The sequence below is a fragment of the Vicugna pacos genome, chromosome 3 (assembly GCF_048564905.1).
Source record: "Vicugna pacos chromosome 3, VicPac4, whole genome shotgun sequence".
In the NCBI taxonomy this organism is placed as follows: Eukaryota; Metazoa; Chordata; class Mammalia; order Artiodactyla; family Camelidae; genus Vicugna; species Vicugna pacos.
The window spans coordinates 73,336,774-73,361,329 of record NC_132989.1 but is presented as its reverse complement, the minus strand read 5'-3'; the positions used below and the strand labels follow the sequence as shown (position 1 = coordinate 73,361,329).

Genomic DNA, 24,556 nt, shown 5'->3' with positions numbered 1-24,556 from the left:
TCAAAAAAATCCCTAGTACACTATCCCAAGTACAGGAGTGTAATCCTGGTTAAGGATTAGAACCCCAAAGAGGCTTTAAAATTTTAAAACTTCAGATTCCTAAGCTTCACACCCAAGGGGGGATTCTAATTCCACAGCTGAGGTGAGACTAGGGAAATACAAAATTTTTAAAAAAAGCCCCAGGAGATTGTGATGCAGCCTTGCAAGCACTCAAGTGAGTTATGTTTGAGAACTACCCATGGAGGGACCTTGAAACAAGTCTTGGCTGTTGCTCCTACATTCAAAGATGATAGTAAACTGAACTCCATTTCCAAATAAGGTGGACTAAGTACCCTTTAAAAAATTCCCCCCATTATAAAAGCAAAACACCTAGATAAAGTGTTAAAAACATCTAAAATATATGACTGAGCATTCAAGAAGACAGAAGTAATGCCAGAGGCTAAAGGAGAGATGGAAGTACAAACCTTGAGTGTTTAAGGGAGTACTGAGGGTAGCAGTCACCTGAGAGCATCTGCAGGTCCCCAGTGACACAGAGCTGTGGTTTTAATGACTTACAGGGAACAGAGGGTAGAACCAAGGCCTTTTTAAGGTGAGAAGCTGGTTCAGATATCCTCAGGTAAAGCCAAGACTGCCTAGGGCTACACCTGTAGTGAGGGAGTTCTTAAAACAAAAACTGAAAAGCAGTAACTGAAACTAAAAGGTATCCCTTACTTTATGACTATTTATAGAGTGAAAAATCCAAAATAAAACATTTAATTCAGTAGGGCTCAGGAACCAATTCAGTTCAAGTCACCTAGGCCCTTACCTCAGGCAGAGTGACCCAAGCAAACTTCTCATGGAACCCAGGTAGGTTCAGGCCTGCCCTCCGATCAGCACCCTACTTACTCAGTTCCCCAGAATGGTTTTCTCCTGAGTCTTATTAACTGCAGACCCTAGTCTATAATTCAACAGCTGCTAACTGGCTAACACTGATCACTTTCACCCTGAACCTCCCCAGCAGATCTGCATGGTTAATGAAGGGATTTCAGAAACAATGCTTTAATTCAGGGTTTATTTTAACCAAAAGGAAGCCAAGTACAGAAAGAGTCTAAAATTGAAATCTGATTTGCGATGGAAAGTTCAAGAATGCCTAGGGCCCTACAGAGCCTAGTTGAAGAACTGAGGCCTTTTCAATAAAAACATCAACTGCAATGGATTAAAATGTCTGAAACACTTAAATTCATGAGTATTTTTTTAAACCCTCACTGATCATCTTTGGAGGATGGTAGGAAGTCAACTCATTATTTTGAAAATTGCATCTTTCCATATCTCAGTATAACTAAACTGTTGATGAAAGGAAATTCTTTAACAAAAATCTTCTGGGTAACAAATGAGGAAGAAATGACAGAATTAAAATAGCAACATTTTGCAGCTCTTCTTGAAATAATGGGTGTAAGCAATAATCACAAATGGCTTTAACATCAGAGGGACAACCTAATGCTGTGTGCCTCCTGACAAGAGTAAGCAACACTCCCTATGAAGTATTCATGGCAAAAGTGGGAAAACAACAACAACAAAAACCCAACAAACCCTGAATCTGATCAAGGCTTCTTTCCTAACTGCCAGTATTATAGGACATATGGAAGGTAGAGGAGGATGTTAAACACCACCATAAGGATAAAAGCAGCAAATCCAGAATGTGAGACACTACAAGACAAAAGACCCATTTTCTTTAACAAATAAACTGCAAGAGAGAAAGAAACGTATAAAAATCACCTCAACATATTACAATGTATGGACCTTATCTGGATCCCATTTCAACAAATTGCAAATTAAAAAGAGATTCATAAAACATCTGAGGAAATGTGAACATTGATGAAATATTTAATGACATTAAGGAATTACTAATTTTTAGATATGAGAATGGTTTATAGTTAGGGTTTTTTAAAAAATTCTTATCTATAGAGATATGTATCAAAATATATAAAAAATGATCTGATAACAAGGATTTGTTAAAAAGTAACCTGGGGATGGGGTAGGGGTTTGATGAATTAAGACTGGCAGGGAACTGATAACCGTTGAAGCTGGGTGACAGTACACAGGGGTGCATTATACTGTTCTCTCTTTGTATGTTTCTACAAAAAAGACTTAAAAAGAGGCAAGAGAAGAGGGGAACATTACCAATTGCACTGTATGGACCTGTAATGGTGCATAACCATTAGAAAAAATTATGAGTATCAGAGAAATTTGACCATGGACTAAATATTGCATATTTAAATATTATTAATATTTTTACATATGCTAATGATATTTAAAACATCCTTATCTTTTAGAGGTCTATATTGAAATATCTATGAATAAAATGATACACTGTCTGGGATCTGCCTCAAAATAATCCAAAGGATCAGGATGGAGGAATAAGCAGAAATAGAGATGAAGACTGGCTATATGAGCTGACAACTGTTGAAGCCAGGTGTTGGGCAAAGGGGATTCCCTATACTATGTACTCTACTTTTGTTTGTTTTACATTTTCCAATATAAAATGTTTTAAAAATAATAATAACCTATGGTGTTGGAAGTCAGGATAATGGTTACCTTTGAAGAAAATGGGAACCACAATAAGGGCTTCTGGAGTGGCAGGAATGTTCTATTACACACGTTTGGTCACTTTGATAATTCATCAATCTATGTATTATGAATTGCGCACTTTTCAGTATATATTACACGGCAATCAGAAAATATTATTTTAAAAGCAAGAGACTCACTGCTTCAATGCAAGGGAAGACACTATGGTAGAACTGCAGGTACTACAGCAATCACTAACAATGCTATTTTTGAGCAGAGAGGCAACAGACTATTGCATGGCCCTAAGCAAACATCAGAATCTGGACTCAGTTTCCTCATTTCTAAGGAAAATGACAGCAGCTCTTCAGTTGGCTGTTGTGAGCATTAAATGGAATAGTGCACGAGAAGTGCTTAGCACAGAACCCGGAATACAGACAGAAGTGACAAAGGCTGCCTTTTGGCTTTTATGTCAGAGGGCCTGCCTTGCATTCATGGCCTGATTCCTCCCTAGAATGCAATGTAGGTATACCTGCACTAAATAGCACTCCTGATGTTAATCAAGCTCTCCATAGTAATAAATTACCCTCACACGGGGAGCTAGACAGATCCCTACCAGCTCTCCCCCAAGGCTCTAATGGAAAGCCACTAACGAGACTGAAGAGCGGAGGCACCAAAGCTGCACCACCATCAGAAAGAACCCAGGTCTCCGCAGATTCCGCCTGGAGGCAAAATCACTTAAGAGTATGGATGCCCCACACCCACACCAACACCCAGGCATCTTCCCTCCCCAGCCGCGATCCACTCCACCCCATCTCACGCCCTCCAATGGGGATGCACGGAGTGAAAGCCTCATATCGCCCCTCCTCCCTCCCCCAATCAACGAGCTCGCACCAGAACACAGCGGCCAATCACAGCACTCCACATGCCGGGGGCAGCCCTCCGCGCACGCACGCACGAGGAGGCTTCCCCAAAAGCCCGGGTCCAACCGCCCCGGCTCCACAGGCTGCGCGGTCTCCGCAGAGGCCACACTGCCACCTACTGCCCAATCATCGGCATGCAGCCCGTATCCCAGCCCAAAGGCTCAATTATGAATTAGGGAAAACATGCAGTTATGTCACATACAAACGAAAATTTTAACTGCATTCAGTTACACAGCAGGAAAAAAATATTGTTTCTAACAGCCTCTTTTTCTTCCAAGCAGTTCGAGTTTCAAAACCTTATCACATGTTTTATACAGAGGTAAGATCAAGGGGCCTAGGCACTTGTTCCCTCCACATATTTCTGGAGCCCCTACTATATGTGAGGCTATTATCTGGGGTAGGCATTATCATCATCCCTAGTATATAGGTACAGGAACCGAGGTTAAATGACAGTTTCTGAAGGCTGGCAGAGCTGAGGCTCATACTCAGACCTTCCCTCCAAGGGCATACTCTTCACCACATCACACTGTGTAAGAACACAGGGTGAGGAAAAATCAATTCTGACTGCACAGGGACTCAGGATGTACAGAGAGTATTCTTGGCAGGATAGGATTCAGTAAATAGTAGCTGGTACTGCTTTTCTAAGTACACTAATATTAACAGAGAGAAGGAGACAATTACCTCCACGTGATATTTATTCATTGCAGATTATTATGCTCATTCTTTGGCAACAGCATCTGCTTACTCAGGAATCCATGACAATATTCCCTAGGTTTGTCTCCAAATAACAGAGCTGACTGTAACTCATACCAAGGCACCAAATATAACGGTCTTATTTCCTAATTTTCCCTTCATACCTGGGAAAGTGTTAACAGGAGCTTTGCCAAAATGCTTCATTCTCTTTCTGCACTTTCTTAGCACTTTTCTTATCATTCATATATGGCACATCAGAACAAGCTTTGCAATATAATTCACTGAGTTCATACTGCTTTCATCACGAGAACAGTGCCCCCCCCCCCAAAAGTACTATTGGCTCTCCAGGGCATTTTAGAACACACAGAGGTATTTTTTGACTGTTACAATGACTACAGGGCACTTACTAGAAGACAGCAAAATTAGATAACCTGCAATGCCAAGACTGAGCCACACTTCAAAACACTGTCCCAGTTGGGAGCCAGCATTTTCAGCATGAAAGGGAGATACAAATAGGGACTAGAGGATGGCAAGGAAGAACCCTATAGGGATGAAATGGAATTGGAGGGTTCATTATGAACTCATTATTTGTAAAATATGTACATGTAAGCTTGTATGCATGTGTACATATATATGTTTATGTGTATATGTATAATTTTTAGCTCTGCCCAATGAATGGGCAAAGAAGCAAAACTTCCACAGCAGCAAGAGGACAACTAGCACACAGATCTTGGGTGTCTAATAATACTCCCTAATAAAAAGAACCAGTGTTCCTTGGAGAAATTCAGCTGACTCTTGGATAAAGCAGGTTTGAACTGCGCAGGTCCACTTACATGTGAATTTCTTTCACTGAGTATGTACTATAGGACTACACACATGATCCACAGCTGGTTGAATCCATGGATGTGAAACCTTGGCTAGGGAGAAATCCACTTATACAGAAGGCTGACTATAAGTTATATGTGGATTTTTGACTGCGCTGAGGGTGGGTGCCTTTAGCCCTGGTTGTTCAAGGGTCATCTGTAATTGATTTCCGGGCTACAGCAGGAAAGGTACGAGATGCAACATTGGGAGGCAGCTTGAAAGAGCTTCTACTAGTCAAATCTGTTAATGAATCATTAAAAGAAAAAAAAGAGGACTCCACAACATCATACTGATAATAAATAGATAAACAGAGAAAGAAAGAAATGGGAGAAAAAGAAGGTTCTTGCTTATGGGAAATATTGAGTACTAATTAGTAAATGTGGAGGTAGAAAAAGAAGGTTCTTGCTTATGGGAAATATTGAGTACTAATTAGTAACTGTGGAGGTATTCATGAAGCTGGAAAACCATCATTTTGCAACCATTATATTAAAGACTGATTCTGTAGATAAAACACAGACAGGCTGCATGGTACTAACTATACGATAAAAATGAACAAAAAAGAACTGTTTATATAATTCAGGGAGACTGATCATCAAGGCAAAAAAGAAATTTGCAAGATAGAAAAAATGATTTTGCCATGTGTGAAACAATAGTCTAATTTTTAAGACTTAAAATGTGCTTATCAGAATCAGATTATCATAAAAGCATCATTTCACATATATCTCATATGAATATATGATGACAAACATACAGAGTGAATGGAAATGACACATATAAGAGCCCACCTACCAAGGTGACAATCTTCTTTTTCTCTTGCTTCCCATTTGTGGCTGTCCACATAGGCTGCAGAAAGCAGGCATCTTTTACCTGAGGAATAAGACAATTATGTAAACACAGGCATGGTTTCACAACAGGTTCACTTTATTTATGTTTTACTAAACATACCTTTGTCATATTTTCCATTTAAGATTATTTAAAGATCTACTACGAAATTGTAACCTATATTGCACAGTTTATAATTCAGTTCATGACAACATGTATTCAACCTCTAACAAGCAGAAGATGGAGAAAATCTGTTAAAATTTCTACCATAAGATTATGAGTAAAAATGCTGCTAGTTTTGTCTATAACTTAAGGACTAGGAGTCATTTGTTTCCACTAACTTAGAGCCTAGATGGGTCTTAAAACCTCTTCTTAGAATCTCAAATACTTGCTGAACGGTGGCTTTACTCATTCAATGATTCATCAGACTAAAATTTCCATCAGACTTAGATCAGCATATTTCCCCTTATTTCACATAAAGCAAAGAGTAATACCTTACCCAGTCACCCAGCACACTACTGGTAAATAAGAGAAACCTAATAAGCCAAATTTGAGGTAGCCCACAAGATGACACCTGGCACAATGACTGGCATATGGCAGTGCTCAATAAACTTGAGCTCAAGGAACGAATGAGAAAGAATGGCAACTTAATCAAAATTAAAATCTTTTGTGCTTCAAAAAACACCATCAAGAAAGTGAAAGCATAACTCTGAATGGAAGGAAATACTTGCAAATCATTAATCTGATCAGGGACTTGTACCCAGAATATATAAATAACTCTCACAACTCAACATTTAAAAAGCAACCCAACAGAAAAACAGGCAAAGGATTTGAACAGACATTTCTAAAATACACACACACACAGCCAACAAGTACATGGAAAGATGTTTAATATCATTTCCCATTAAGGAAATGCAACACTGAAATCCACAACTTCACACTCACTTAGGATGGCTATAATCAAAAAGGCAGATAATATCAGCTGTTGACAAGGATGTAGAGAAACTAGAAACCTCACACACTGCAGGTGAGAATGTAAAATGGTACAGCCACGTCGGAAAAGTTTGGCAGTTTTGCAAAACGTTAACATGGAGTTAGTGGATAACCCAGCAATTCCACTCCTAGGTATATACCCAAGAGAAATGAACTGTATCCACACAAAAAACTATACACAAATGTTCACAGCAATATTATTCATGACAGCCAGAAAGTGGAAAATGCAAATATCCATCAATTTATGAATGGATAAACAAAATGTGGTATATTCTTATAAAGGAATATTATTCAGCAAAAAGAAATGAAGTACTGATTAATGCTGCAATATAGATGAACCTCGAAAATCATTTTTGAAAGAAGCCAGTCACAAAAAGACTACATATTATATAATTCCATTTATATGAAATGTCCACAATAGGCAAATCTACAGAGATAAAAAGCAGCTTATTGGTTGTTTAGATCTGGGGGGTGGTGGCAATAATGGGGAAAGCTTGGAGGGAAATGGGGAGTGACTACTAATAAGTATGGGGTTTTTTTTGAGGTGATGAAAATGTCCTAAATTGATTGTGGTGATGGTTGCTGCACAAACCTGTGTGTATATACAAAAAAACCCATTAAGCTGAATACTTTAAATGGGTAAATTGTATGTGAATAAATAATAAAGCTGTTTAAAAAAAATTAAAAAGGAATGAATGGCAGATAATTACCTGAAGGTCACAGCAGACCAAAAGCCAAATACAACTAGAAGGCCTGGGAGCTGGTTAAACACAGTATTTGCATGTTATTGTTATTCTTTATCCATCTCCCAAATAAAACAAACACAAACACACCTGTATGTGTTTATACACAAAACCAGTCCCTCCCTCGTCTTAAGCAGGTGTAAGGTCAGACCTTTATTAGAAAAATCTGTCTAAATTTGAAGTCTGAAGCTTAAAATGATGCAATAATATTAAAAGCTTCCAAAAACTGGCTCAGTGAGGAACGAAGATTTTCTTTCTAAATAGTTAACTATTAATAAGTGCCTACATTTCAAGTGGATTATTTTTTAAATGATTAGATGTTTGGAACTTAGACTACACTGTCCAGAGAAACGATGTTATAAATTGTCAGTTACATTCCTAGATCTGCCCAGAAGGATGAAATCTAATGGCGTTACATTAGGTGCATAGCTGTACACCAGGTCAGGAGTGAGCAGACCCGAGATTCAGGTTGAGTTTCACCAGCTGGTAGAAAACTTCAGACCCTGCAGCTATGTGAAGGAGCTGACTGGGGGATATTTAAGGTCCCCGCATGCTCTAACAATCTGACACAGAAACAAAATAATCTTTCTGTGGGAAATTTTCTATGCGAGCATGAGCTGAGGAGGGGACTCTTAAGTTATATACTCCAGGGCACCAGTGACTTACATATTCTCTACTTGTTATTATTACATTTTCTTACTTATTCTCTATTTCTTTCCTAGTATATTCATTCTAGCACAAGAGATCAGCCCTCATTCTAGAGCCAGAGAAGACAGTTATCTACAACAATGTTCATGAATTTTAAATTGGGAGACAAAAAGCAAGGGTGGTGATGCGGTGCGGAAAGCCAGGGGTCCCAGAATGCCCTGTGTGCAGTTGTTCAAGGGGATCATATGAACTGAAAATAAAATAAATTAGGACTAGTAAATTTACAAAGGATAAGCGCAGTAACTTTGATATAGTTGAACTTTTTAATGTTTGCTTATAAGTAAGTAACCAGTAATCATTTTTTTATCTCCATTAAGAATAGAACAAAAGGAAATGGGTATAAATGGGTACAAGGATGAAGAATTTCAATTTGGCAAGTGGAAAGTTTTCCTAATAGAAACCAATGACAAACATAAGAATGAGTTGCCAAGTGTGGCAAGCAGAATAATGTACCCCCAAAAGATGTCCAGGCCCAAACTCCAGAACATGTGAATGTCAGAACCTGTGAACAGCAAAGGGGAATTAAGGTGACAGATGGAATTAAGATCAGCACATCAGCTGATCTTAAAATGAGGCGCCAGTCCTGGGTTATCCAGGTGGGCTCAATGTAATCACAATCCTTAAGAAGTGAAAGAGGGAGACAGGTTGTTAGTGTGATGTATGAAAAACAGCACGAGATGAGAAGTACCTGACTTGCCACTGTGCACTTAGAAGATGTCTGAATCAGCCAAGGAATGCAGGTGGTCTCTAGAAGACGAAAAAGGCAAGGAAACAGATTCTCCCCTAGAGATTTCTGAAGAGAATACATCCCTTTTAATACCTTGATTTTAGCACAGTAAGAACCAGTATCAGACTTCTGACCTACAGAACAGTAATAAACCTGTGTTGTTTTAAGCCACCAAATTTGTGGTAATTTTGTTACAGCAGCAATAGGAAATTACTACATCTTAGAAAGACATTCCATTTTCTGTAAATCTTTTAAAGCAGGATGTTAATCTTTCTAGGATACTTTTAAATGGCATCACTTAAAGTTCTTTCCACCTCTGTATAATAGTTGGAAGGTCTGTACATGTAACATCAGAACCAAAGACTTTCTACAAAGTCAGACAGAACATTAAATTGAGTGGACAATGGCAAAATGTAAAATCTAGATCAGCTCTTCAAACTTTAATGTGCATATGAATCCTGATAAAATGCAGATTCTGATTCAGGAGGTCTGAGGTGGGGACAGAGATTCTGCATTTCCAAAAGTTCCCAGGTAATGATGCTGACCTTCAGACAACACTGAAGTAGCAAGGGGATAGGATAATCAGTCTCACATATTGAGTTCTGAGACCATGTAATCCTACTCTGATTATGCCACTCAAGAGTATACACAACTCTTTCTTGAGCCTGCTTACCCTTCAGACAGTCAACTTTTGAAACAACAATATTCTAAGTATCCACTATAAAAAGAAATATTTCCTCTATTTAATTTTGAAAAGATATCTCCAAGGACCAGAATTTGAAAGTTCAGTAAAAATGTGTTTATTTCATAGTTATTCTATGTATATTTTATAGTTATTCTGGCCTTTGCTAAAATGTCTGCAAACAAGCTTCACATCCAAAAGGAAGCAGTGTGATTGTGGACACAGATAGGCTTTAGAGTCACAAAATCTAAGTGTGAACCTTTGCTGTGCTAATACTATGAAAATGTCAGCAAGTAACACCATGCCTCTGAGCCTCTTTCTTCATATGTAAAACAGGGAAATACTGCATCACAATTTAAATGAGGACATATATTAAGTGCCCAGCCTAATGTCCAATATGTAGTAAGTGCCCAATAAGTTTCCTTCTCTAGCCTCTTCACTTTTTTGGTTTATCTCAATAAAATTTCCTTTCATCCTCTTGATCAGTTTAGTTGCTCTTTTCCAATATGTTGTAAGGTGAATCAATGGAAGCACCAAAGTGTTCCCAATATTGATCTGTCATGAATTTATACAAATTAGAACATTTTTCCTCTTTTATCCTGTAATGGTTCAAGATGTTTTGATGACTTAAGAGTTCCTTATCAGCATTCTCAACCCCCTAGTGGTGCATAATGTACTATCCTACATACTTATATCACTCGCCTTATAGCGTCCAGTTCCTGATTTCAAGACTTCTTTCATCTATGGTCTAACCCAGTGCTTGTGCAATATAACTTTCTGTAATAAAGGAAATGTTCAATTCTGAGCTGCCCAATACAGTAGGTATTAGCCACAGGTGCCTACTGAGCACTTAAAACATAGCTAATATGACTAACGAACTGAATTTTTAATTTTACTTAATTTTAACTAACTTAAATAGCCACACATATCTAGTAGCTACTACAATAGCACAGGTGTAACCGACCACAAATTCACCAGTTCAAACTAAGACCAAAATGCTAACTAGAAATTCTCTCAATTCACTTGTAACTAATTTCCATTCCCTTGTTAGAATGATCGCCCCCAAACAACCTAAGCAACAACGATACTCTCCCTGTTTGACAATCCAAGGTCTAGTTTAAAGTGAAAAGCATTTACTAACAACAATAACAACCATAATTAAACATGCTGGTAAATAGTTACAACAGTTAAATAGTTGTAACAGTTAATTCTGAGGTGCCAAGTACTGTGCACACCTCTTTATCTAATGTGTGGCATTAAATATTTTCATTTGCTAGGTCAACCAGTTAATCCTTAGCAAACTTTTGGTGGCCAACTATGAGGTTTCAGTTGATATTTAAAGACTGTTCCTAAAGAACCTGAACAAGTGTGTGCTGCTTTTAAACAGGGGGTAGAGGAGGTATGTTGGTAAGAGATAACAAGCATTGGAAAAATCAGCTGTGACTATCCTAGTTTAATTATATAATCGGATACACCTGTCAGGATTTAGCTTTTGTAAATTGAAAAAAACTTTTCCAATGTCTTCATCAGCAGATTCTTTAAACAAGTTTTGAGTGGGCTCTCATTCACTCAGATACCAAAGTACTTTAAAAGTAACTACTACCATTTATTGTCTGCATGGAAAACTTTAGCAAAGAAAGGTCAATCAAAAGTTGTGCCCAAGGTCATGAGGTAAAGTGAGGTTAGTACTGAGAAATTCCTCCACCAGGTGAAAACCAAGTGTCTGGCCACGTGTGAGGTAGTGAGGAGAACGTTTATGATGTCCCTTCAAGGAAACTTAACAGGGAGGAAAGTTTCATAGCCCCAGGGGTGGTCACATTTGGGCTTTTCATGGGCAGCAAAAAGATGACCACTCTAACACACAAACCTGGCAAATTACACGCCAAAGCCCTAATGCCGCCGCGACTTCCTCTGCTCTTCACATCTTTGAACGGGCCGACACTTTAGGGAAGGAGACGACGGGTCAGAGAACTTACCTCCCCTCTTGGCTACCAAGCACCTCAAATGGTCTCTCTAGCAACTAGATTCCAGAAGCATTTCCTCTCCCCTTGAAAGCCCAACGCTCCCTTCTCTCAAGGAACAGAGTTCTCAGGGGCCTAATGAAGCAGCCCCACAAAGGTAGCAGCCACCAACCTGCCAGGGAGAGCTGAGGCAGCAACACTTTCCGCGCCAGGAGGATCCCGCGCCGCACTATGGGTGCCGCCATCTTGGAGCATACCAAGCGGAATGCCGGTCCGGGGCCTGAGGGCACAGGAAGGGGAGGGGTCACAGGCAAGTCGACGCTCCGCCCCCTCCCCTGCCTCCCGCAGTTGGTGCGGCCCGGGACAGCATGGCGGCTGCCTTTCGGCCTGCGAAGGAAGTTCTGCTGCTGCAGGCGCTGCGGAATCTGGTGTATACCAGGGTGGGAGGCTCAGGCTCCGCATGCTGCCGCTGCCCTGTCGGAGGTATCTGCGGCCTCGGGCCGTGAAGGAAGGGAGGGATGGGACAGAAGGGAGCTTTACACCGCAGCGGGTGTCTCTTTGGAGAAATAACAGCGCTGCAGTCACTTCCTGGCCTAGAGCAGCCGGGCATACCCTGCCCTGTGCGCGTGGGTGCAGCGGTCGTGGACGCCTGTGTGCCTGCGAATCAAAGGAAAGCTGTGCTGGGTCATGACCTTGTAGTATTGTCCTGGATTGCGGGATGCTGCTCTCCAGGAACACTCCCTCCCCCTTAGGTGTACTGTGCGGCAGAGCTTGGGAGGGGAGGTCTAAGACTCCGAGTTTGGAGTCCAGCTCTGCAGCTATTTGCAAGACCTTGAGCATGTTTATTTGTAAAATTATCCCTTAATATCTTTATGAAAATGATTAAACTTGAAAACTCTGGTGTGTGAAAATAAAATATTTAACAGGTATGTCAGGCTTTAATGCATTTTACATACATTCATTACTTTTCTTCTCCCAACATCCAGTGAGAAAGGTACTACTCTTTTCTTCCTTTACAGAGGAGGAAACCGCAAGGCTAAGTAATTTGCCCAAGGTCGGAAGGAACGCGTAGAGGAAGGATTTGAAAACAGGCAGCCCAACAATAGAGTCCTGCTATAACCACTTCTCTGGACTGCTTTGCTAGAAAATCAGCAGCAGTTTTTGTTTGTTTGCTTTTTGGGGTTTTTTTGTTGTTACATCGTTATTGCAGTACACAGAGCTCTTTTAGTGGACAATTCTTTGACCAAGCTCCTCTTCATGCACAGCCCAGCATCCTAGAGAAGTAATGTTTCCCAAGCTCACCATTTCTACTTGATTCCCGATATGTCTAGAGGATACCAGAAGTCCATATCTAAGAGATGGTAACTCCTCGTTTCACCAATAACACGATTGGGAATTCCAGTGGTCACACTATAGCTTTTTCCTCTACCCTGTATGCTTCTACCTAGATAAACCCAAACTAGATATACCTGTTTTACTATCCATTTGTCTTTCAGATCCCAGATTCCTGTCTACCCATCCCCATAAACAATCAATAGCTCCTTTCACACACACACACACACACACACACACACACACACACACACACACACACACAACTTGTCCGGTAGTTTGGAAAGTTTTTTACCCACTTGTTATACTTGTACCTGTCTAGATGGATTATTTATACTAAGTGAAGAGGAGATCATTTATTAGAAAGAGGCAATCAGGCTCTACTCATTTGCAAAGTATAAACCAGTCAAAATGATTTTACCTTTTTTCTTTCTCTAATTTTTAGCTAAAAGATATCTACTTACAGATAATATTGTGAAATTAAAAGAATTTCAGCATAAGAAGGTGGCTGTTGGATGTAATCTTCCTGGTACCAAAGGTAATCAAATCTATTTTGTTAATTCTTTCAGTGATCTGTCATTCAACTTTCTTCTGTCTTTCTCTCTATTCAGGCTCTCCTTCAATGACCTTATGTCTCAGAAAAAATTGAGATTGTTTATTCTTAGCTTCCTAGTCTACCCTCACATGCACCTTTTCACCTGACTCTCTAATACTGTGGAGTCTACAGCTCTCCTCTTATCCCTTCTCCCAGGATCCCAGAGAAATACTAAAACTAGTGCCACTATCAGTCTTCGAGATCCGTGCCTCTCTAAGTAAGGTTTAAGAGTCAGCAGCAACTGAGAGATTGATAGAAATGCCAAACCTTCGGCCCCACATGATGCATATGTACAATAGAGTCCGAGAACTGCTGCAGATGAACTGGCTTTCAAACTTTTTAATGCAACCCTCAGTGCAAAATAAATTTTGCATCGCATCTGCAGGACACACACATCTATATAAATGAATAAAATGAAGCAAAACAGTGATATGTATGATGCATTTTCATATTTTCTACTCTGCTGGAACAATCAGTAGACTAAAAAGTTTCTTTAAAAAATTAGCAAAACATTGATAATTGTGGCTGGGTGATGGGCACATAGGAAGTCATTATACTGTTCTACTTTTAGGTATGTTTGAAAATTTTTATTATAAAAAACTAAAAACACAGCACTGCCACCCTAGGTCGTATTGCCTTTCAGCATTTGAGAAATCTTGTTGCACTCATTCCCTCTGTCCTGCACATTGAGATTTTCCCAGTACTTCAAAATTCCTTTATAAACACAGCAAGACTCTCCTTTGTTCATAACTCTTTCGTTTGTCCCTATTGACTTTTTCTGCTCTCCTTTTTCTCACTGTCAGATATTATGAGCACTTAATTAACCCTTCTGGCTTCCCATCTCTCACAGTTCAGCCCTTCAGAAATCAGTCTTCTTTCACCACTATGCTTGTTGCTGTTATATAAAACCACCTACAGAGCAGGAGGATAAGAGAGAGGGAGAACAATCTCCACTTTGGTGGACTCAATCTAGATTTCACTTGAGTCTTTTTTTTTAATTGAGGTATAGTCGATTTACAATGTTGTGTTAATTTCTAGTGTACAGCACAGTGATTCAGTTGTACATATATATATTCCTTTTCATTATAGGCTACTACAAGGTATTGAATATAGTTCCCTGTGCTACACAGTAGGATCCTGTTGCTCATCTAGTCTATGTATAGTAGTCAGTATCTGCAAATCCCAAACTCCCAATTTATAGTCTTTTCTTTTTACCCCAGGTCTTCTGGAGATCTGCGAAGTTTACAGTTAGGGCTTCATGTCACTAGTTGTTTATCCAATTGTTACAATCTTTCTAAGGCTGTAATTGTTGTGCATATGTTCTGAAAGGCAATTAATATGAGTGCCAATCTACTCCATTGTCAGGTATTTATAAAATGCTTTCCACGTTCCATCATTAGAAGAACCCACAGTGGTACTCTGTTATAGATCACATCATGTTCAAACTGCCCCCCTCCCCAGCTTCCTAGCTTTTCCATAGTGGACCTCACCTGTTCTGGAATCTGATGTGATTTCCTGTTAATCTAGTCACAGTCTTCCCCTTACCACCTTTCCCCCCAGTTCTCTGCTGTTTCTCATGCCGATTCCCATACCAACAAAACCCTGCTCCCCTCAGTTTCTCAAATGCTGTCTGGCCCCTTCCTTCCCTTCTGGTACCTCTCTAGTTCCACCAGGCCTAGTCTGTTTCTGCTGCCCTGATTTTTCTCTTCTCTCCTGTTAAGTTTATATTCAGTGACGAATCACCTACTCTGTCACTGTTTTCAGGTGGCTTTGTATAAATACATCTTGTCTCTTGAATAGACTTTAAGTTCTTTCAGGGCAGGGACCATACCTTATCCTTCCTTGTGTCTCCACCCCATTAAAATCTTTTAGATTCAAAATTTTTTAGAAATATTTAATAAAAAAAAATCCTCTTAAATCTGACAAGTGACAGAAGGAATGAAACTAAGAACAATAATGTCTGATTTCCTGGCAGTTGGCCCTGTGCTGATTGCTTTGCTTATGTTATCTCAGGCAGGTATCATCATCCTCATTTTATACATCAGTCAAGTCCCACGGACGGGCATCTCCCCATAGCATGCAAGTGGCAGGGCTTAAATTTCAGTCCATGTTTTCCCGTCTCTAAAACCTTTAACCATTAACTCTATAACCTTTAACCTTTATCTGGATCTGCAGATAAAGAATGGAGGGTCCACTGCATTAATTCAAACCAAGTGGCCCTTTTCTCATAAATTGAGAGCAGTATCCGCCTCAGCTTCCTGATCTTATGTTTTTAATGTATATCACGCCATTCCTTTAGGCAGCATTCCTCCCAGGCTCTGGGCCTTGGAGCAAATCCTGGAGACTTTTCTTGGCAGCTTCTGATACTGCGAACAGCCCTGCCTTCTGCAAAGCAGATGCTTGCTTGGTGCCTGCCTTGCCTCTCACCCCACATTCTGGCGAGAATACAGTCCCTTCCTAATGCCAAGCAGCAGTGTTTCCTTTTGGTGTTTGACTGTCTCCATAGGTGACCAATACAAGATAAGGGACATAGACTGTGATCACTTTGAAGTGATTCTGTTACTGAAAGAGGGTTTGCTGCTGTTTAGAGAACGTTTTTACCCAGCGCATTATGTCGTGCACACATTCTTACAACTGAGCAGAGAGAGGCCAGAAGGAACGGAAAAGAGGTAGAGTTGAACCAAGTGAGAGACGTGAAGTATTCCTGAATCAAGTGAGTCATCCATTGTGGATTAACCCATCTTCAGTTCATATTTTCCTTTCAGTTTCCTGCTAGGTACCTGGCCACTTGATTATTTGAATATCTTGGTTACATTTTCTTTTTTTTCCTTTTTTCTCATGGGTCACTTGTAGATACAGTTCATTGGGCTAAGCCTCTGGGCCATTAGTTCTCAAAATTTGGTGTGCATAAACATCACCCAGGTAGTCAAAAATGTATATTTTTGTGCTCCTACTCCCAGAGATTGTGCTGGAAAGTCTTGTGGGGCCTGGGCCAGTGCCCTATGACACAGATGCATTGCTTCTCTGGCACTCTGCTCCCGAGACCAGCCAGTGAGGGAACTACGTGGCCATGAGCCCCTCTCAGCAGCCGGTTGCCATGTGCCAGGTTCTAGCCTCCCTCCTCCCTGAAGTCAGACTCCTGACAGTCCCAGTCAGCCTGAGTGATGGCCACCACACTGTGCTTTCTTTCAGAAACCTATTTGAGAAACTTGGAAGAGAAACTGACCCAGAACAAGCTCATCTTGAAAGAGGAGTTGAGAACCTTGCTTCATTTGTGTGAGTCCCGAGACGATATGGAGCTGGCTAAAAATGTCATTTACAGGTGAGGCCCTTCCTGCGAATCCTGCCAGCCTTGTCTCTTCTCACTCACTCCTTTTCCTGACCCATCTCATCTGTTTCCAAGATTTCCGCTGTCACCTACACGATGATGACTTCCAGATCTCTTGCCCAGATGCCTGCCTTGAGCTCCACACATTCATATTCACTCATTTAGCAAACACTGAGGTCCTACTACATGCCAGGTGTTGAAGATAGAAAAAGATAATTCACGCCCCAGGCAATCACCAGCCCCTCACTAACCCCACTTAACACATTCCCTCAGTCTTCACACTCACCTTACACAGATTTCTTTTTCTTGTTGTGTTTCCTGTCACAATGACGAGTCATTCTTTCCTCTGATCTCATTTGCCCTCCTCCCTGATGGGGTAAGAAATCCTACTGAGTCCACTTCTGGTATCTCTCATCTCCAGCCTTCCTCTCTCTGTCCCTATAACGAGTGCCTTAGTCCAGTGTCTCACTGGAATCACTTCCGTGGACTCCTTCCTAACTAGTCTCCCTCCTCCAGGCTTATGTCTATCATGTGCACTGTGTCTGATCCATTATAGAGTTTCCCCCGTCAGAAGGAACTCATGCAATCACGGCAAAGCCCAGCAAAGGTTTCACTTACTTGGGAGAAGCATGACACCAAGTCAACGGGCTTCATTTCTAAAATTAAATTAATTGCTTCTTTTTGCCATTCTTTAAAGAGGTATTTCTACACATGGACCTGTATTTATACTGTACATTTATAGAGAAAAATATGAAGTATTTGTATGTAGAATAATACTAAAAGTTAACTGTGGTTCTCTGGGAATTACACATTTTATTTTTTGTTTGTCTAAATGTGTACTCTTCTGATTTCTCAAAACTGTCTATAATGGACATTATTCATTTTATAATGTGAAAAAATTAATGTTGTTTTTAAAAAGAAAAAGAAAAAAGTTACACAAATTTCATTGAAAATTTGAAAAACACCAAAAATACCTATTGTAGAAAGAAGAAATGTACCACAGATTCTGCTGTTTCGGTTCTCTTGCTGCATAACAGATCACACCTGAACTTAATGACTTAAAATGACGACTGATTATTATTTATCACACCGCTGAGGGTCAGGAATTGAGGCTGATCTTAGCTGATGTTACCTGCTTATCTGCAGTCAGCTGAGTGGGCTGAGCTGGAAGGCCCAAGAAGGCTTCCTTTGCATTTCTGATGCCTTAGTGCCCCTGTACATGGCCCCTGTCTCCCCCTGAAGTATCTCACTGTGCCTGAGTCCAGCACTAATACCCAGCACAGGCTGCAGGCCTTGCAGAGCTGCCCAGACTGGGGCATCCTCACTTCCACCCCATTTTCTTGGTCAGGGCAAGTTACAGGCCAGCCCAGATTCACTGGGAGGGGAAGGAATTCCACCTCCGGGTGGATGGAGCAGGGAGAGGAGGAACTAATGGTGGCTATCTTGGGGGCCTGTCTACCATATCCAGGAAACCACTGTTAATATCTTGATATATTTTCTCTGATTTTTTTCATGCAAAGATTTTGTGGTTTTGGTAGGGTTTACTTTACATAGCTGTAGTTATTACTGTGTAATAAAATGATATTTTCTTTTCTTTTTTTTAGTCTTAAAAAATTTTTTTTTTAATTTAATGGAAGTACTGGGGAGTGAACCCAGGACCTCGTGCATGCTAAGCACGCACTCTACCACTGAGCTATACCCTCCCCCAAGTTGTTTTCTAATTCGTATTATAATATTAATTTTTCGCTTGTTAGGAATCGTATTTTAAGGGCTATACACTTTTCCATTGTATGCTAGGTATTTGAACTAACTGTGCCCCTATGGAATGGCTGCAATTTTCTGATTTTTCACCAGTATGAATAAAGCCATGATGATCAAACTCTATGCATAAAGCTCATTTGTGTTTTCTTTCTGAGATCAGAGGGTATGAGCCTTTCAAAGCTTGTCCATACAGCCTGCCAGATTATTTTCCAGAAGGGATTATGCCAATTCACAGTCACATTGTATCAGCAAACCTGATTCTGCTGTTTCAGTTTCATAAAGTTGAATCATTTGAGATCCTCTGACTTGTTTTCCTCTCAGTCTTCTTTTTATCTCCCAAAGCTATCAGATGTTTACAAGAGTGACAAAGCATAGCATTCTGAACACTTTTTCCACTCTTACTTCTGTCGTAAACATTCAAAGTCTGGCTCTTAATCCCTTTATTGATGCTAACGACTCTGCCTGGTTGCTGTCCTCGCCCTCTGTTCGTGGACAGCTGGACAAATGGGAAGAGGGGGGTCCTTGGCCTGACCAGCCTGTTCTCTCTCTTCCTGAGACAGGCAGCCCACAGTTGGGGAAGAATGAGCCAAAAAGGGGGAGCAACTTCATCTCCTCCTAGTCATGCTATTTTGTTTGGTTTAGAGAGATTTTAGATCCTCGAACTCGAGCATTTGTCAGAAGAGGTGAAACATCATCTCTCTGACTTTCTAGCACTTTTATTAGTGTGAATGACATTTAAATTGGGAAAACCTTTGGTTTTGCTTTGTTACGTGTTTAATCTGATACAAAATTTCTCATGAGACTACTTACTGAAATATATTGATTTTTAAAGATGTTTTCCTCAGCATGCCCTACATTTTACAAGTGGTAACATATATGGAACACGTACCGTGTGCCAGGCACGTCATCTCATTTAATCCTTATAAAAACTCTTTGAGTTCTTTTATTATTTCCATTTTACAAATGAGGAAACTGAGGCACAGAGTGGGTAATTAATTTGCTCATGTCTACACAGTTAATAGGTAAAACAGCTGGGACTTAAACTGTCATTTTGGATTCAGTCTAAAAATCCTTAATCACTACACTAGATTGCTTTTTAATAACTTATTTCTTCTTTTCCCCAGTTTTATTGAGGTTTAACTGACAAATAAAAATTGTATATATTTAAGGTGTATAACTTGATATTTTGATATAACTTACTTTATAACTGTTGTAAATGAGGTAATGAACTTTTTTTTATAACTTCTATAATTGGATTTTGAAATGTTTCTTTAAAAGTACACTCATCATTCTAGTTAGTAGTATATATGTTTAGAATAGCCTATCCATAATGCTACTGTGACTTTCCTCAGTGATTTCAGCAGAAGGTTAAAAAAATACCATTTTTTAAAATCAGAGCTTCCCAACCCTGGTATCTGGGATTCATTCACATATGACTCTTCCTAAAATCTGATTTACATATAATCATAAGGTACTTGTTTGGTCACCAGATTGTCTTCAAAACTGCATTTAACTTGTTTAGCTAGGTGACTGTAGTTCACATATGCCTTTTCCTGAGCCGAGAAAAACAGAGAGATTGGTCTACATTGTAAAGTGCATCTGTTGGTTGTCTGCTATCCTACATGGGGGACAAAGCCATACTTGAGGGGGACAGAACATCACCCTGCTCCTTTTCTTGTTCCTCTTCAGGAACACAGAAAGACAGTTCCATTCTGATGGGCTTACAAATGCAAGACCCCTGCTATTCTCTGACATATGCTCACACTGTCCTAGCAGGTTGCTGGCAAATTAAGATGATTAAATCTGCGTTTTTTCCTTTTATTTCACAGAGTATGTGGGCCTCTAACAAACCTCGTTTGTTTATTTAAATGCCTCATATACTTCTGTACCCCAGGATTCTTCTGATCATCTTTAATTCTGCACGTTCCCCTCCAGACAGTGAGAGAACCTCATTCTTTACTGTGTCCCCAGCACCTAGCGGAGTGCATGCCATAGCCTATCTCTCCTCTTCTTCAGGTCCCACTGTTTGGTTCATTGAATCATTTTGATTACCAGGTACCATGCAGAGAACAGGAATATCACTTTGGGAGAGTATAAATTTGGACCACTTTTCATGAGGTTGTGCTACGAGCTGGATCTTGAGGAATCTGCAGTGGAGCTCATCAGAGACCAGGTATTGTCTCCCGATTGCTCCCTGCCAGTGGGTTTTCCTTATGCTGCGGACGGGGTGTTTTCAGTGACGTTAGGAAAGGCATGAGCTCCTGCCTGCATTTTTAATTAAGGTTTCCTTGGAGTCACTGCCTACAAGGAGGTGTAGGTCTCTTTATACAGAGGTGTAGAACAGGTGTGGAAGATGTATACACACAGATCACAAGGAATCTACCTACCTCGGATGTGTGTCCACCTGGGACTGACACCGTCTCTTGAGGAGCTTTCGCAGGGGAGAGTTGAAGGCAGGCTGCCATTTTAAGACTGCCTTTCCTGTTCACCTGTGCTTCTCTCCTGTTTTCATATTTTTACTTCTGGTTGAAGGTTACATTGTAAAGTGCTCTTGTGCTTTCAAAATTTCTGATTTTCCCATATTCTGAGTTTCTTTTCCTAAAAACAAAATAAGTATTTTGTAATTATTTATGGAATATTTTCTATGTCCTCAACATTGTGTTTAAGTACTATGCATGTTTCATTTCGTTTGCTTCCCACAAGAGCCCTGGTGAGGTAGACACTGTTATTTTCTTTTTAAGGTAAGGAAACTGGGACTCAGAGACATTGTAAATTCATCCATGGTCAGAAATCTTTATTAGATTTTGAGGCCAAGGCTGGCCACCCAGGACATTTTGGTGTTTTTAGGAACCTCTATAATCAAGTTGTCCTTCTGCCTCTTACTCTTTTTCGTATACAGTGTTGTGTCCATGGTAGGACTAACGCCCAGCCTGCCCCTCTTTCAAGGACACCTGGGTATTAGAAAGATGACCATCATTTATTAGTAAGAAGATAAAAGGTGGTTTCAGAGCAGTATGGATTATTTGGAACCTATTTTTTTCTAAAAGAAGAAATATACATGCATATTTACATTATAGTATGTATGTTTTAAAAATCTGGAAGGATATACATTAAGCTACTGCTTATCTTTAGGGGGTAGACTTACAGGAAATTCTCACTTTTTACTTTATACATTTTTGTATTGTTTGACTTTTATAGTAAGCATGTATTAATGTTGTAATTAAAAGGAAATGAAAGTTTCACTGTAATAAGTCATAGCTGTGAGTATAATGATAAAAAAAAGAAACAGAAAAAAAATGAAAGTAAAGTTTCTGGGGTTTTTTTTAACCTACCTCAGTAAGAAACAGTCATGTATGCATGTTTCCTGGGGTAGTAAAATAAAGTGAATCAGAGTCACGAGACATACAGCCTGATCCTGATTCCACCTTACTTGTGTGTCCCCTGCCCAGAACCCTGTGGTGCTTGCGGTATAGTGGCCACTAGCCATGGGTACCCATGGAGCCCTTGGACTGTGATGTTCAAATTTACATGTGCTATTAGTGTAAAGTACATGATGGATTTCAAATATCCGGTATAAAAAGAGAATGTTTTATATTGATTACATGTTGAAATTACGTTTTGGATTTAGTGGGTTAAGTAACATTAAAACTGATTTCATATATTTCCTTTTCCCTTTTTTTGAAGTTTTTTTCTTTACTAAATATATTTTCATATATTACTTTTTTCCTTTTTTAATGAAGCTACTTGAAAATTTAGAGTCACATACATAGCTCACACTTGAGGCTTGCAGCATCTCTCTAGACAGGACCACTCTGGTGGCTTCTCATCACACTTGGAATAGACCACGCCCTAGAGGCCCCTTGGGGTATTTCATCTCCTGCCCCTCTCACCCTTTCTCCCTCCACTCTGGACCCTCTTGTTCTTCCTCAGACACGCCAAGCCCGTGGCCTCCGACTGGAATGCTCTGCACCTGCATCGCTGAAGTTTCTCCTTCACTTCATTGAGGTCTCCTTCCTTGACTGCCTTCCATCATCTTCTCTGTCCCTTCATCCCATTTCACTGTTCTTCACAGCCCTTATTGATACATGAAATTATATATATTTTTCGCTTATTTTATTCTCTTGTTCATTGTCTCCCCTGCCAGAATTTAGCTCCTCCCCTAGATTATAAGCCCTACCAGAGTTTAGGGCAGGGATTTTGTCTTGTTCATCATTTCTTTACTCTTTAGCGCCTCGAACAGGGTGTGCCTCACTGGCTCTCAAAAAAGAACAAATTTGAGCAAGCTATTTAATGGCATAATTTGAATAGCATGTGTCACATTATCATGGGATTAAAAATGTTAAGAACCTCTTTTTCAGTGAATTGCTTCCAAAAGTGAAAAATCAACTCTGTATTATTCGTTTGCCTAAAGAGGATCATAGTTGTGTAGCCTCTCCTGCCCTAGTCCTCAAGCATAATCACAGCTGCCATTTCACGTTAATATGTGCCAGGCCTGTTCCAGGACCACCTCCACTAGGGTTCATTTGTCTGTTTCCTTTCTAAGCTTAGTGGAGCCACACTGCATGAAGATACTCTTCACTGCATTTCTAAAACCCAAAGATCTCCTGTCATACCTCTTACCTCTTGTTCCCTCTGCTCATTACCAAAGGCATGACACCAAGAGAGTGGACATTTGAATTTTTTTTTTTTGAAAAATAAATCCTTGGTATAGAGACTTATTAGAGATCAGGAGGCCAAATAAAGTATGTACAAAAATAAGTCCTGGATAGGTAAGTTACAGTATTGTAAGGATAAGTACTCCTTTAATAGTCTTAACTTTTAACCAAAATGTATTGTTTTTCTTCATTAGCATTTACGAGGTTTCTTCTCAGATTCCACATCATTCAATATTTTGATGGATATGTTATTTATCAAAGGCAAATATAAAAGTAAGTATTGCCCTTTATGTTTGCTTAAAAAGTCTGCTGTCTCTGCTGGTATAGAAGTTAGGGCCGAGCAAAAATGATCCTTATATTCCTGACGAGTGGCTAAATTATGGAGACCTCATTCTTTAACTGTGAAAACACTGTATCACATGTCATGCCTTAAACTAAACACCCCAGGTTTTACTTATGCTGAAATTATAAGTTTTAAATTATTAGTTCTTTCTGTAACACCTGATGATTTATTATGAAATTTAGTTAATTGCTAAGTGTCTTTGACAGATAGTTTTTATTGTGCTGAAGTACACTTTTCAGTAGATGGTGCTGAACAGATTTGAACTGTGGGATCAACAGTAGAGGACTCTGAACTTACCTGAATGCATTTAACACTGCCGGCCCACTCCTGGCTTTTGGCAGGTGCACTGGAAGTCCTGATAGAGATGGAAAACCAAGATGTGAAGTTCAGCAAAGATACCTATGTCCTTGCTTTTGCAATTTGCTACAAACTGGTAAGACTGTCTTCCCTTAACTTTTAGAGCATTTTGGGTTTGAGAGAGGATTTTTTTTTTCTCTACAAATAAAATTCAGTTCCTCTGAAGTCTGTGTTCCATCTGGTGCAGATATTTCCATTTTAAATATGTTCATTTTTAGAAAACCCAAGTTAGCCATGTCAGACAGTTTTATCATGGGAAAAGCAATTTTATCATCTTTCAATCTTCTCCAGTTGTGTTGATGATGAGAGCAAGACGGTATGCTGGGTTCAAACTCTGCTTTAGAATGATTCCTCTTGCTCCTGCTGGGCTTCCCCAGACCAGTATCCTCTGTGGCCCTCTCCCATGGAAATCTTACCACCCTTCAGTGGGGAACTTAGGGGCTACTTTGTCCTCATCTGTGAATTTTCCTGTGATTACCTGAGTTGGAAGTGATATCTCCCTCCTCCAGAATCCCTTGATTGTACTGT

At 39.9% G+C, this 24,556-nt stretch overlaps 2 protein-coding genes across 3 annotated transcripts in view; one reads left to right on the top strand and one right to left on the bottom strand.

Annotated features, from left to right (window-relative positions):
• Positions 1–11,909, bottom strand: part of MRPS27 (mitochondrial ribosomal protein S27) — a 93,957-nt gene extending 82,048 nt beyond the window's left edge. For both annotated transcript variants that reach the window (XM_072958539.1, XM_031675117.2), the window contains exons 1-2: positions 11,830–11,909; positions 5,811–5,888 (exon numbers count right to left, since the gene is read on the bottom strand). In XM_072958539.1, coding sequence (XP_072814640.1) covers positions 5,811–5,888; positions 11,830–11,902 — 151 coding nt within the window. In that variant the 5' untranslated portion in view covers positions 11,903–11,909. The remainder of the gene's footprint in view (positions 1–5,810; positions 5,889–11,829) is intronic.
• Positions 11,910–11,999: 90 nt separating this feature from the next.
• PTCD2 (pentatricopeptide repeat domain 2) overlaps positions 12,000–24,556 on the top strand; it is a 28,984-nt gene continuing 16,427 nt past the window's right edge. Inside the window, exons 1-6 of the mRNA XM_006197565.3 lie at positions 12,000–12,140; positions 13,435–13,527; positions 16,777–16,906; positions 20,729–20,846; positions 23,523–23,601; positions 24,013–24,104. Of these exons, the coding sequence (XP_006197627.1) occupies positions 12,026–12,140; positions 13,435–13,527; positions 16,777–16,906; positions 20,729–20,846; positions 23,523–23,601; positions 24,013–24,104 (627 nt within the window). The 5' untranslated portion in view covers positions 12,000–12,025. The remainder of the gene's footprint in view (positions 12,141–13,434; positions 13,528–16,776; positions 16,907–20,728; positions 20,847–23,522; positions 23,602–24,012; positions 24,105–24,556) is intronic.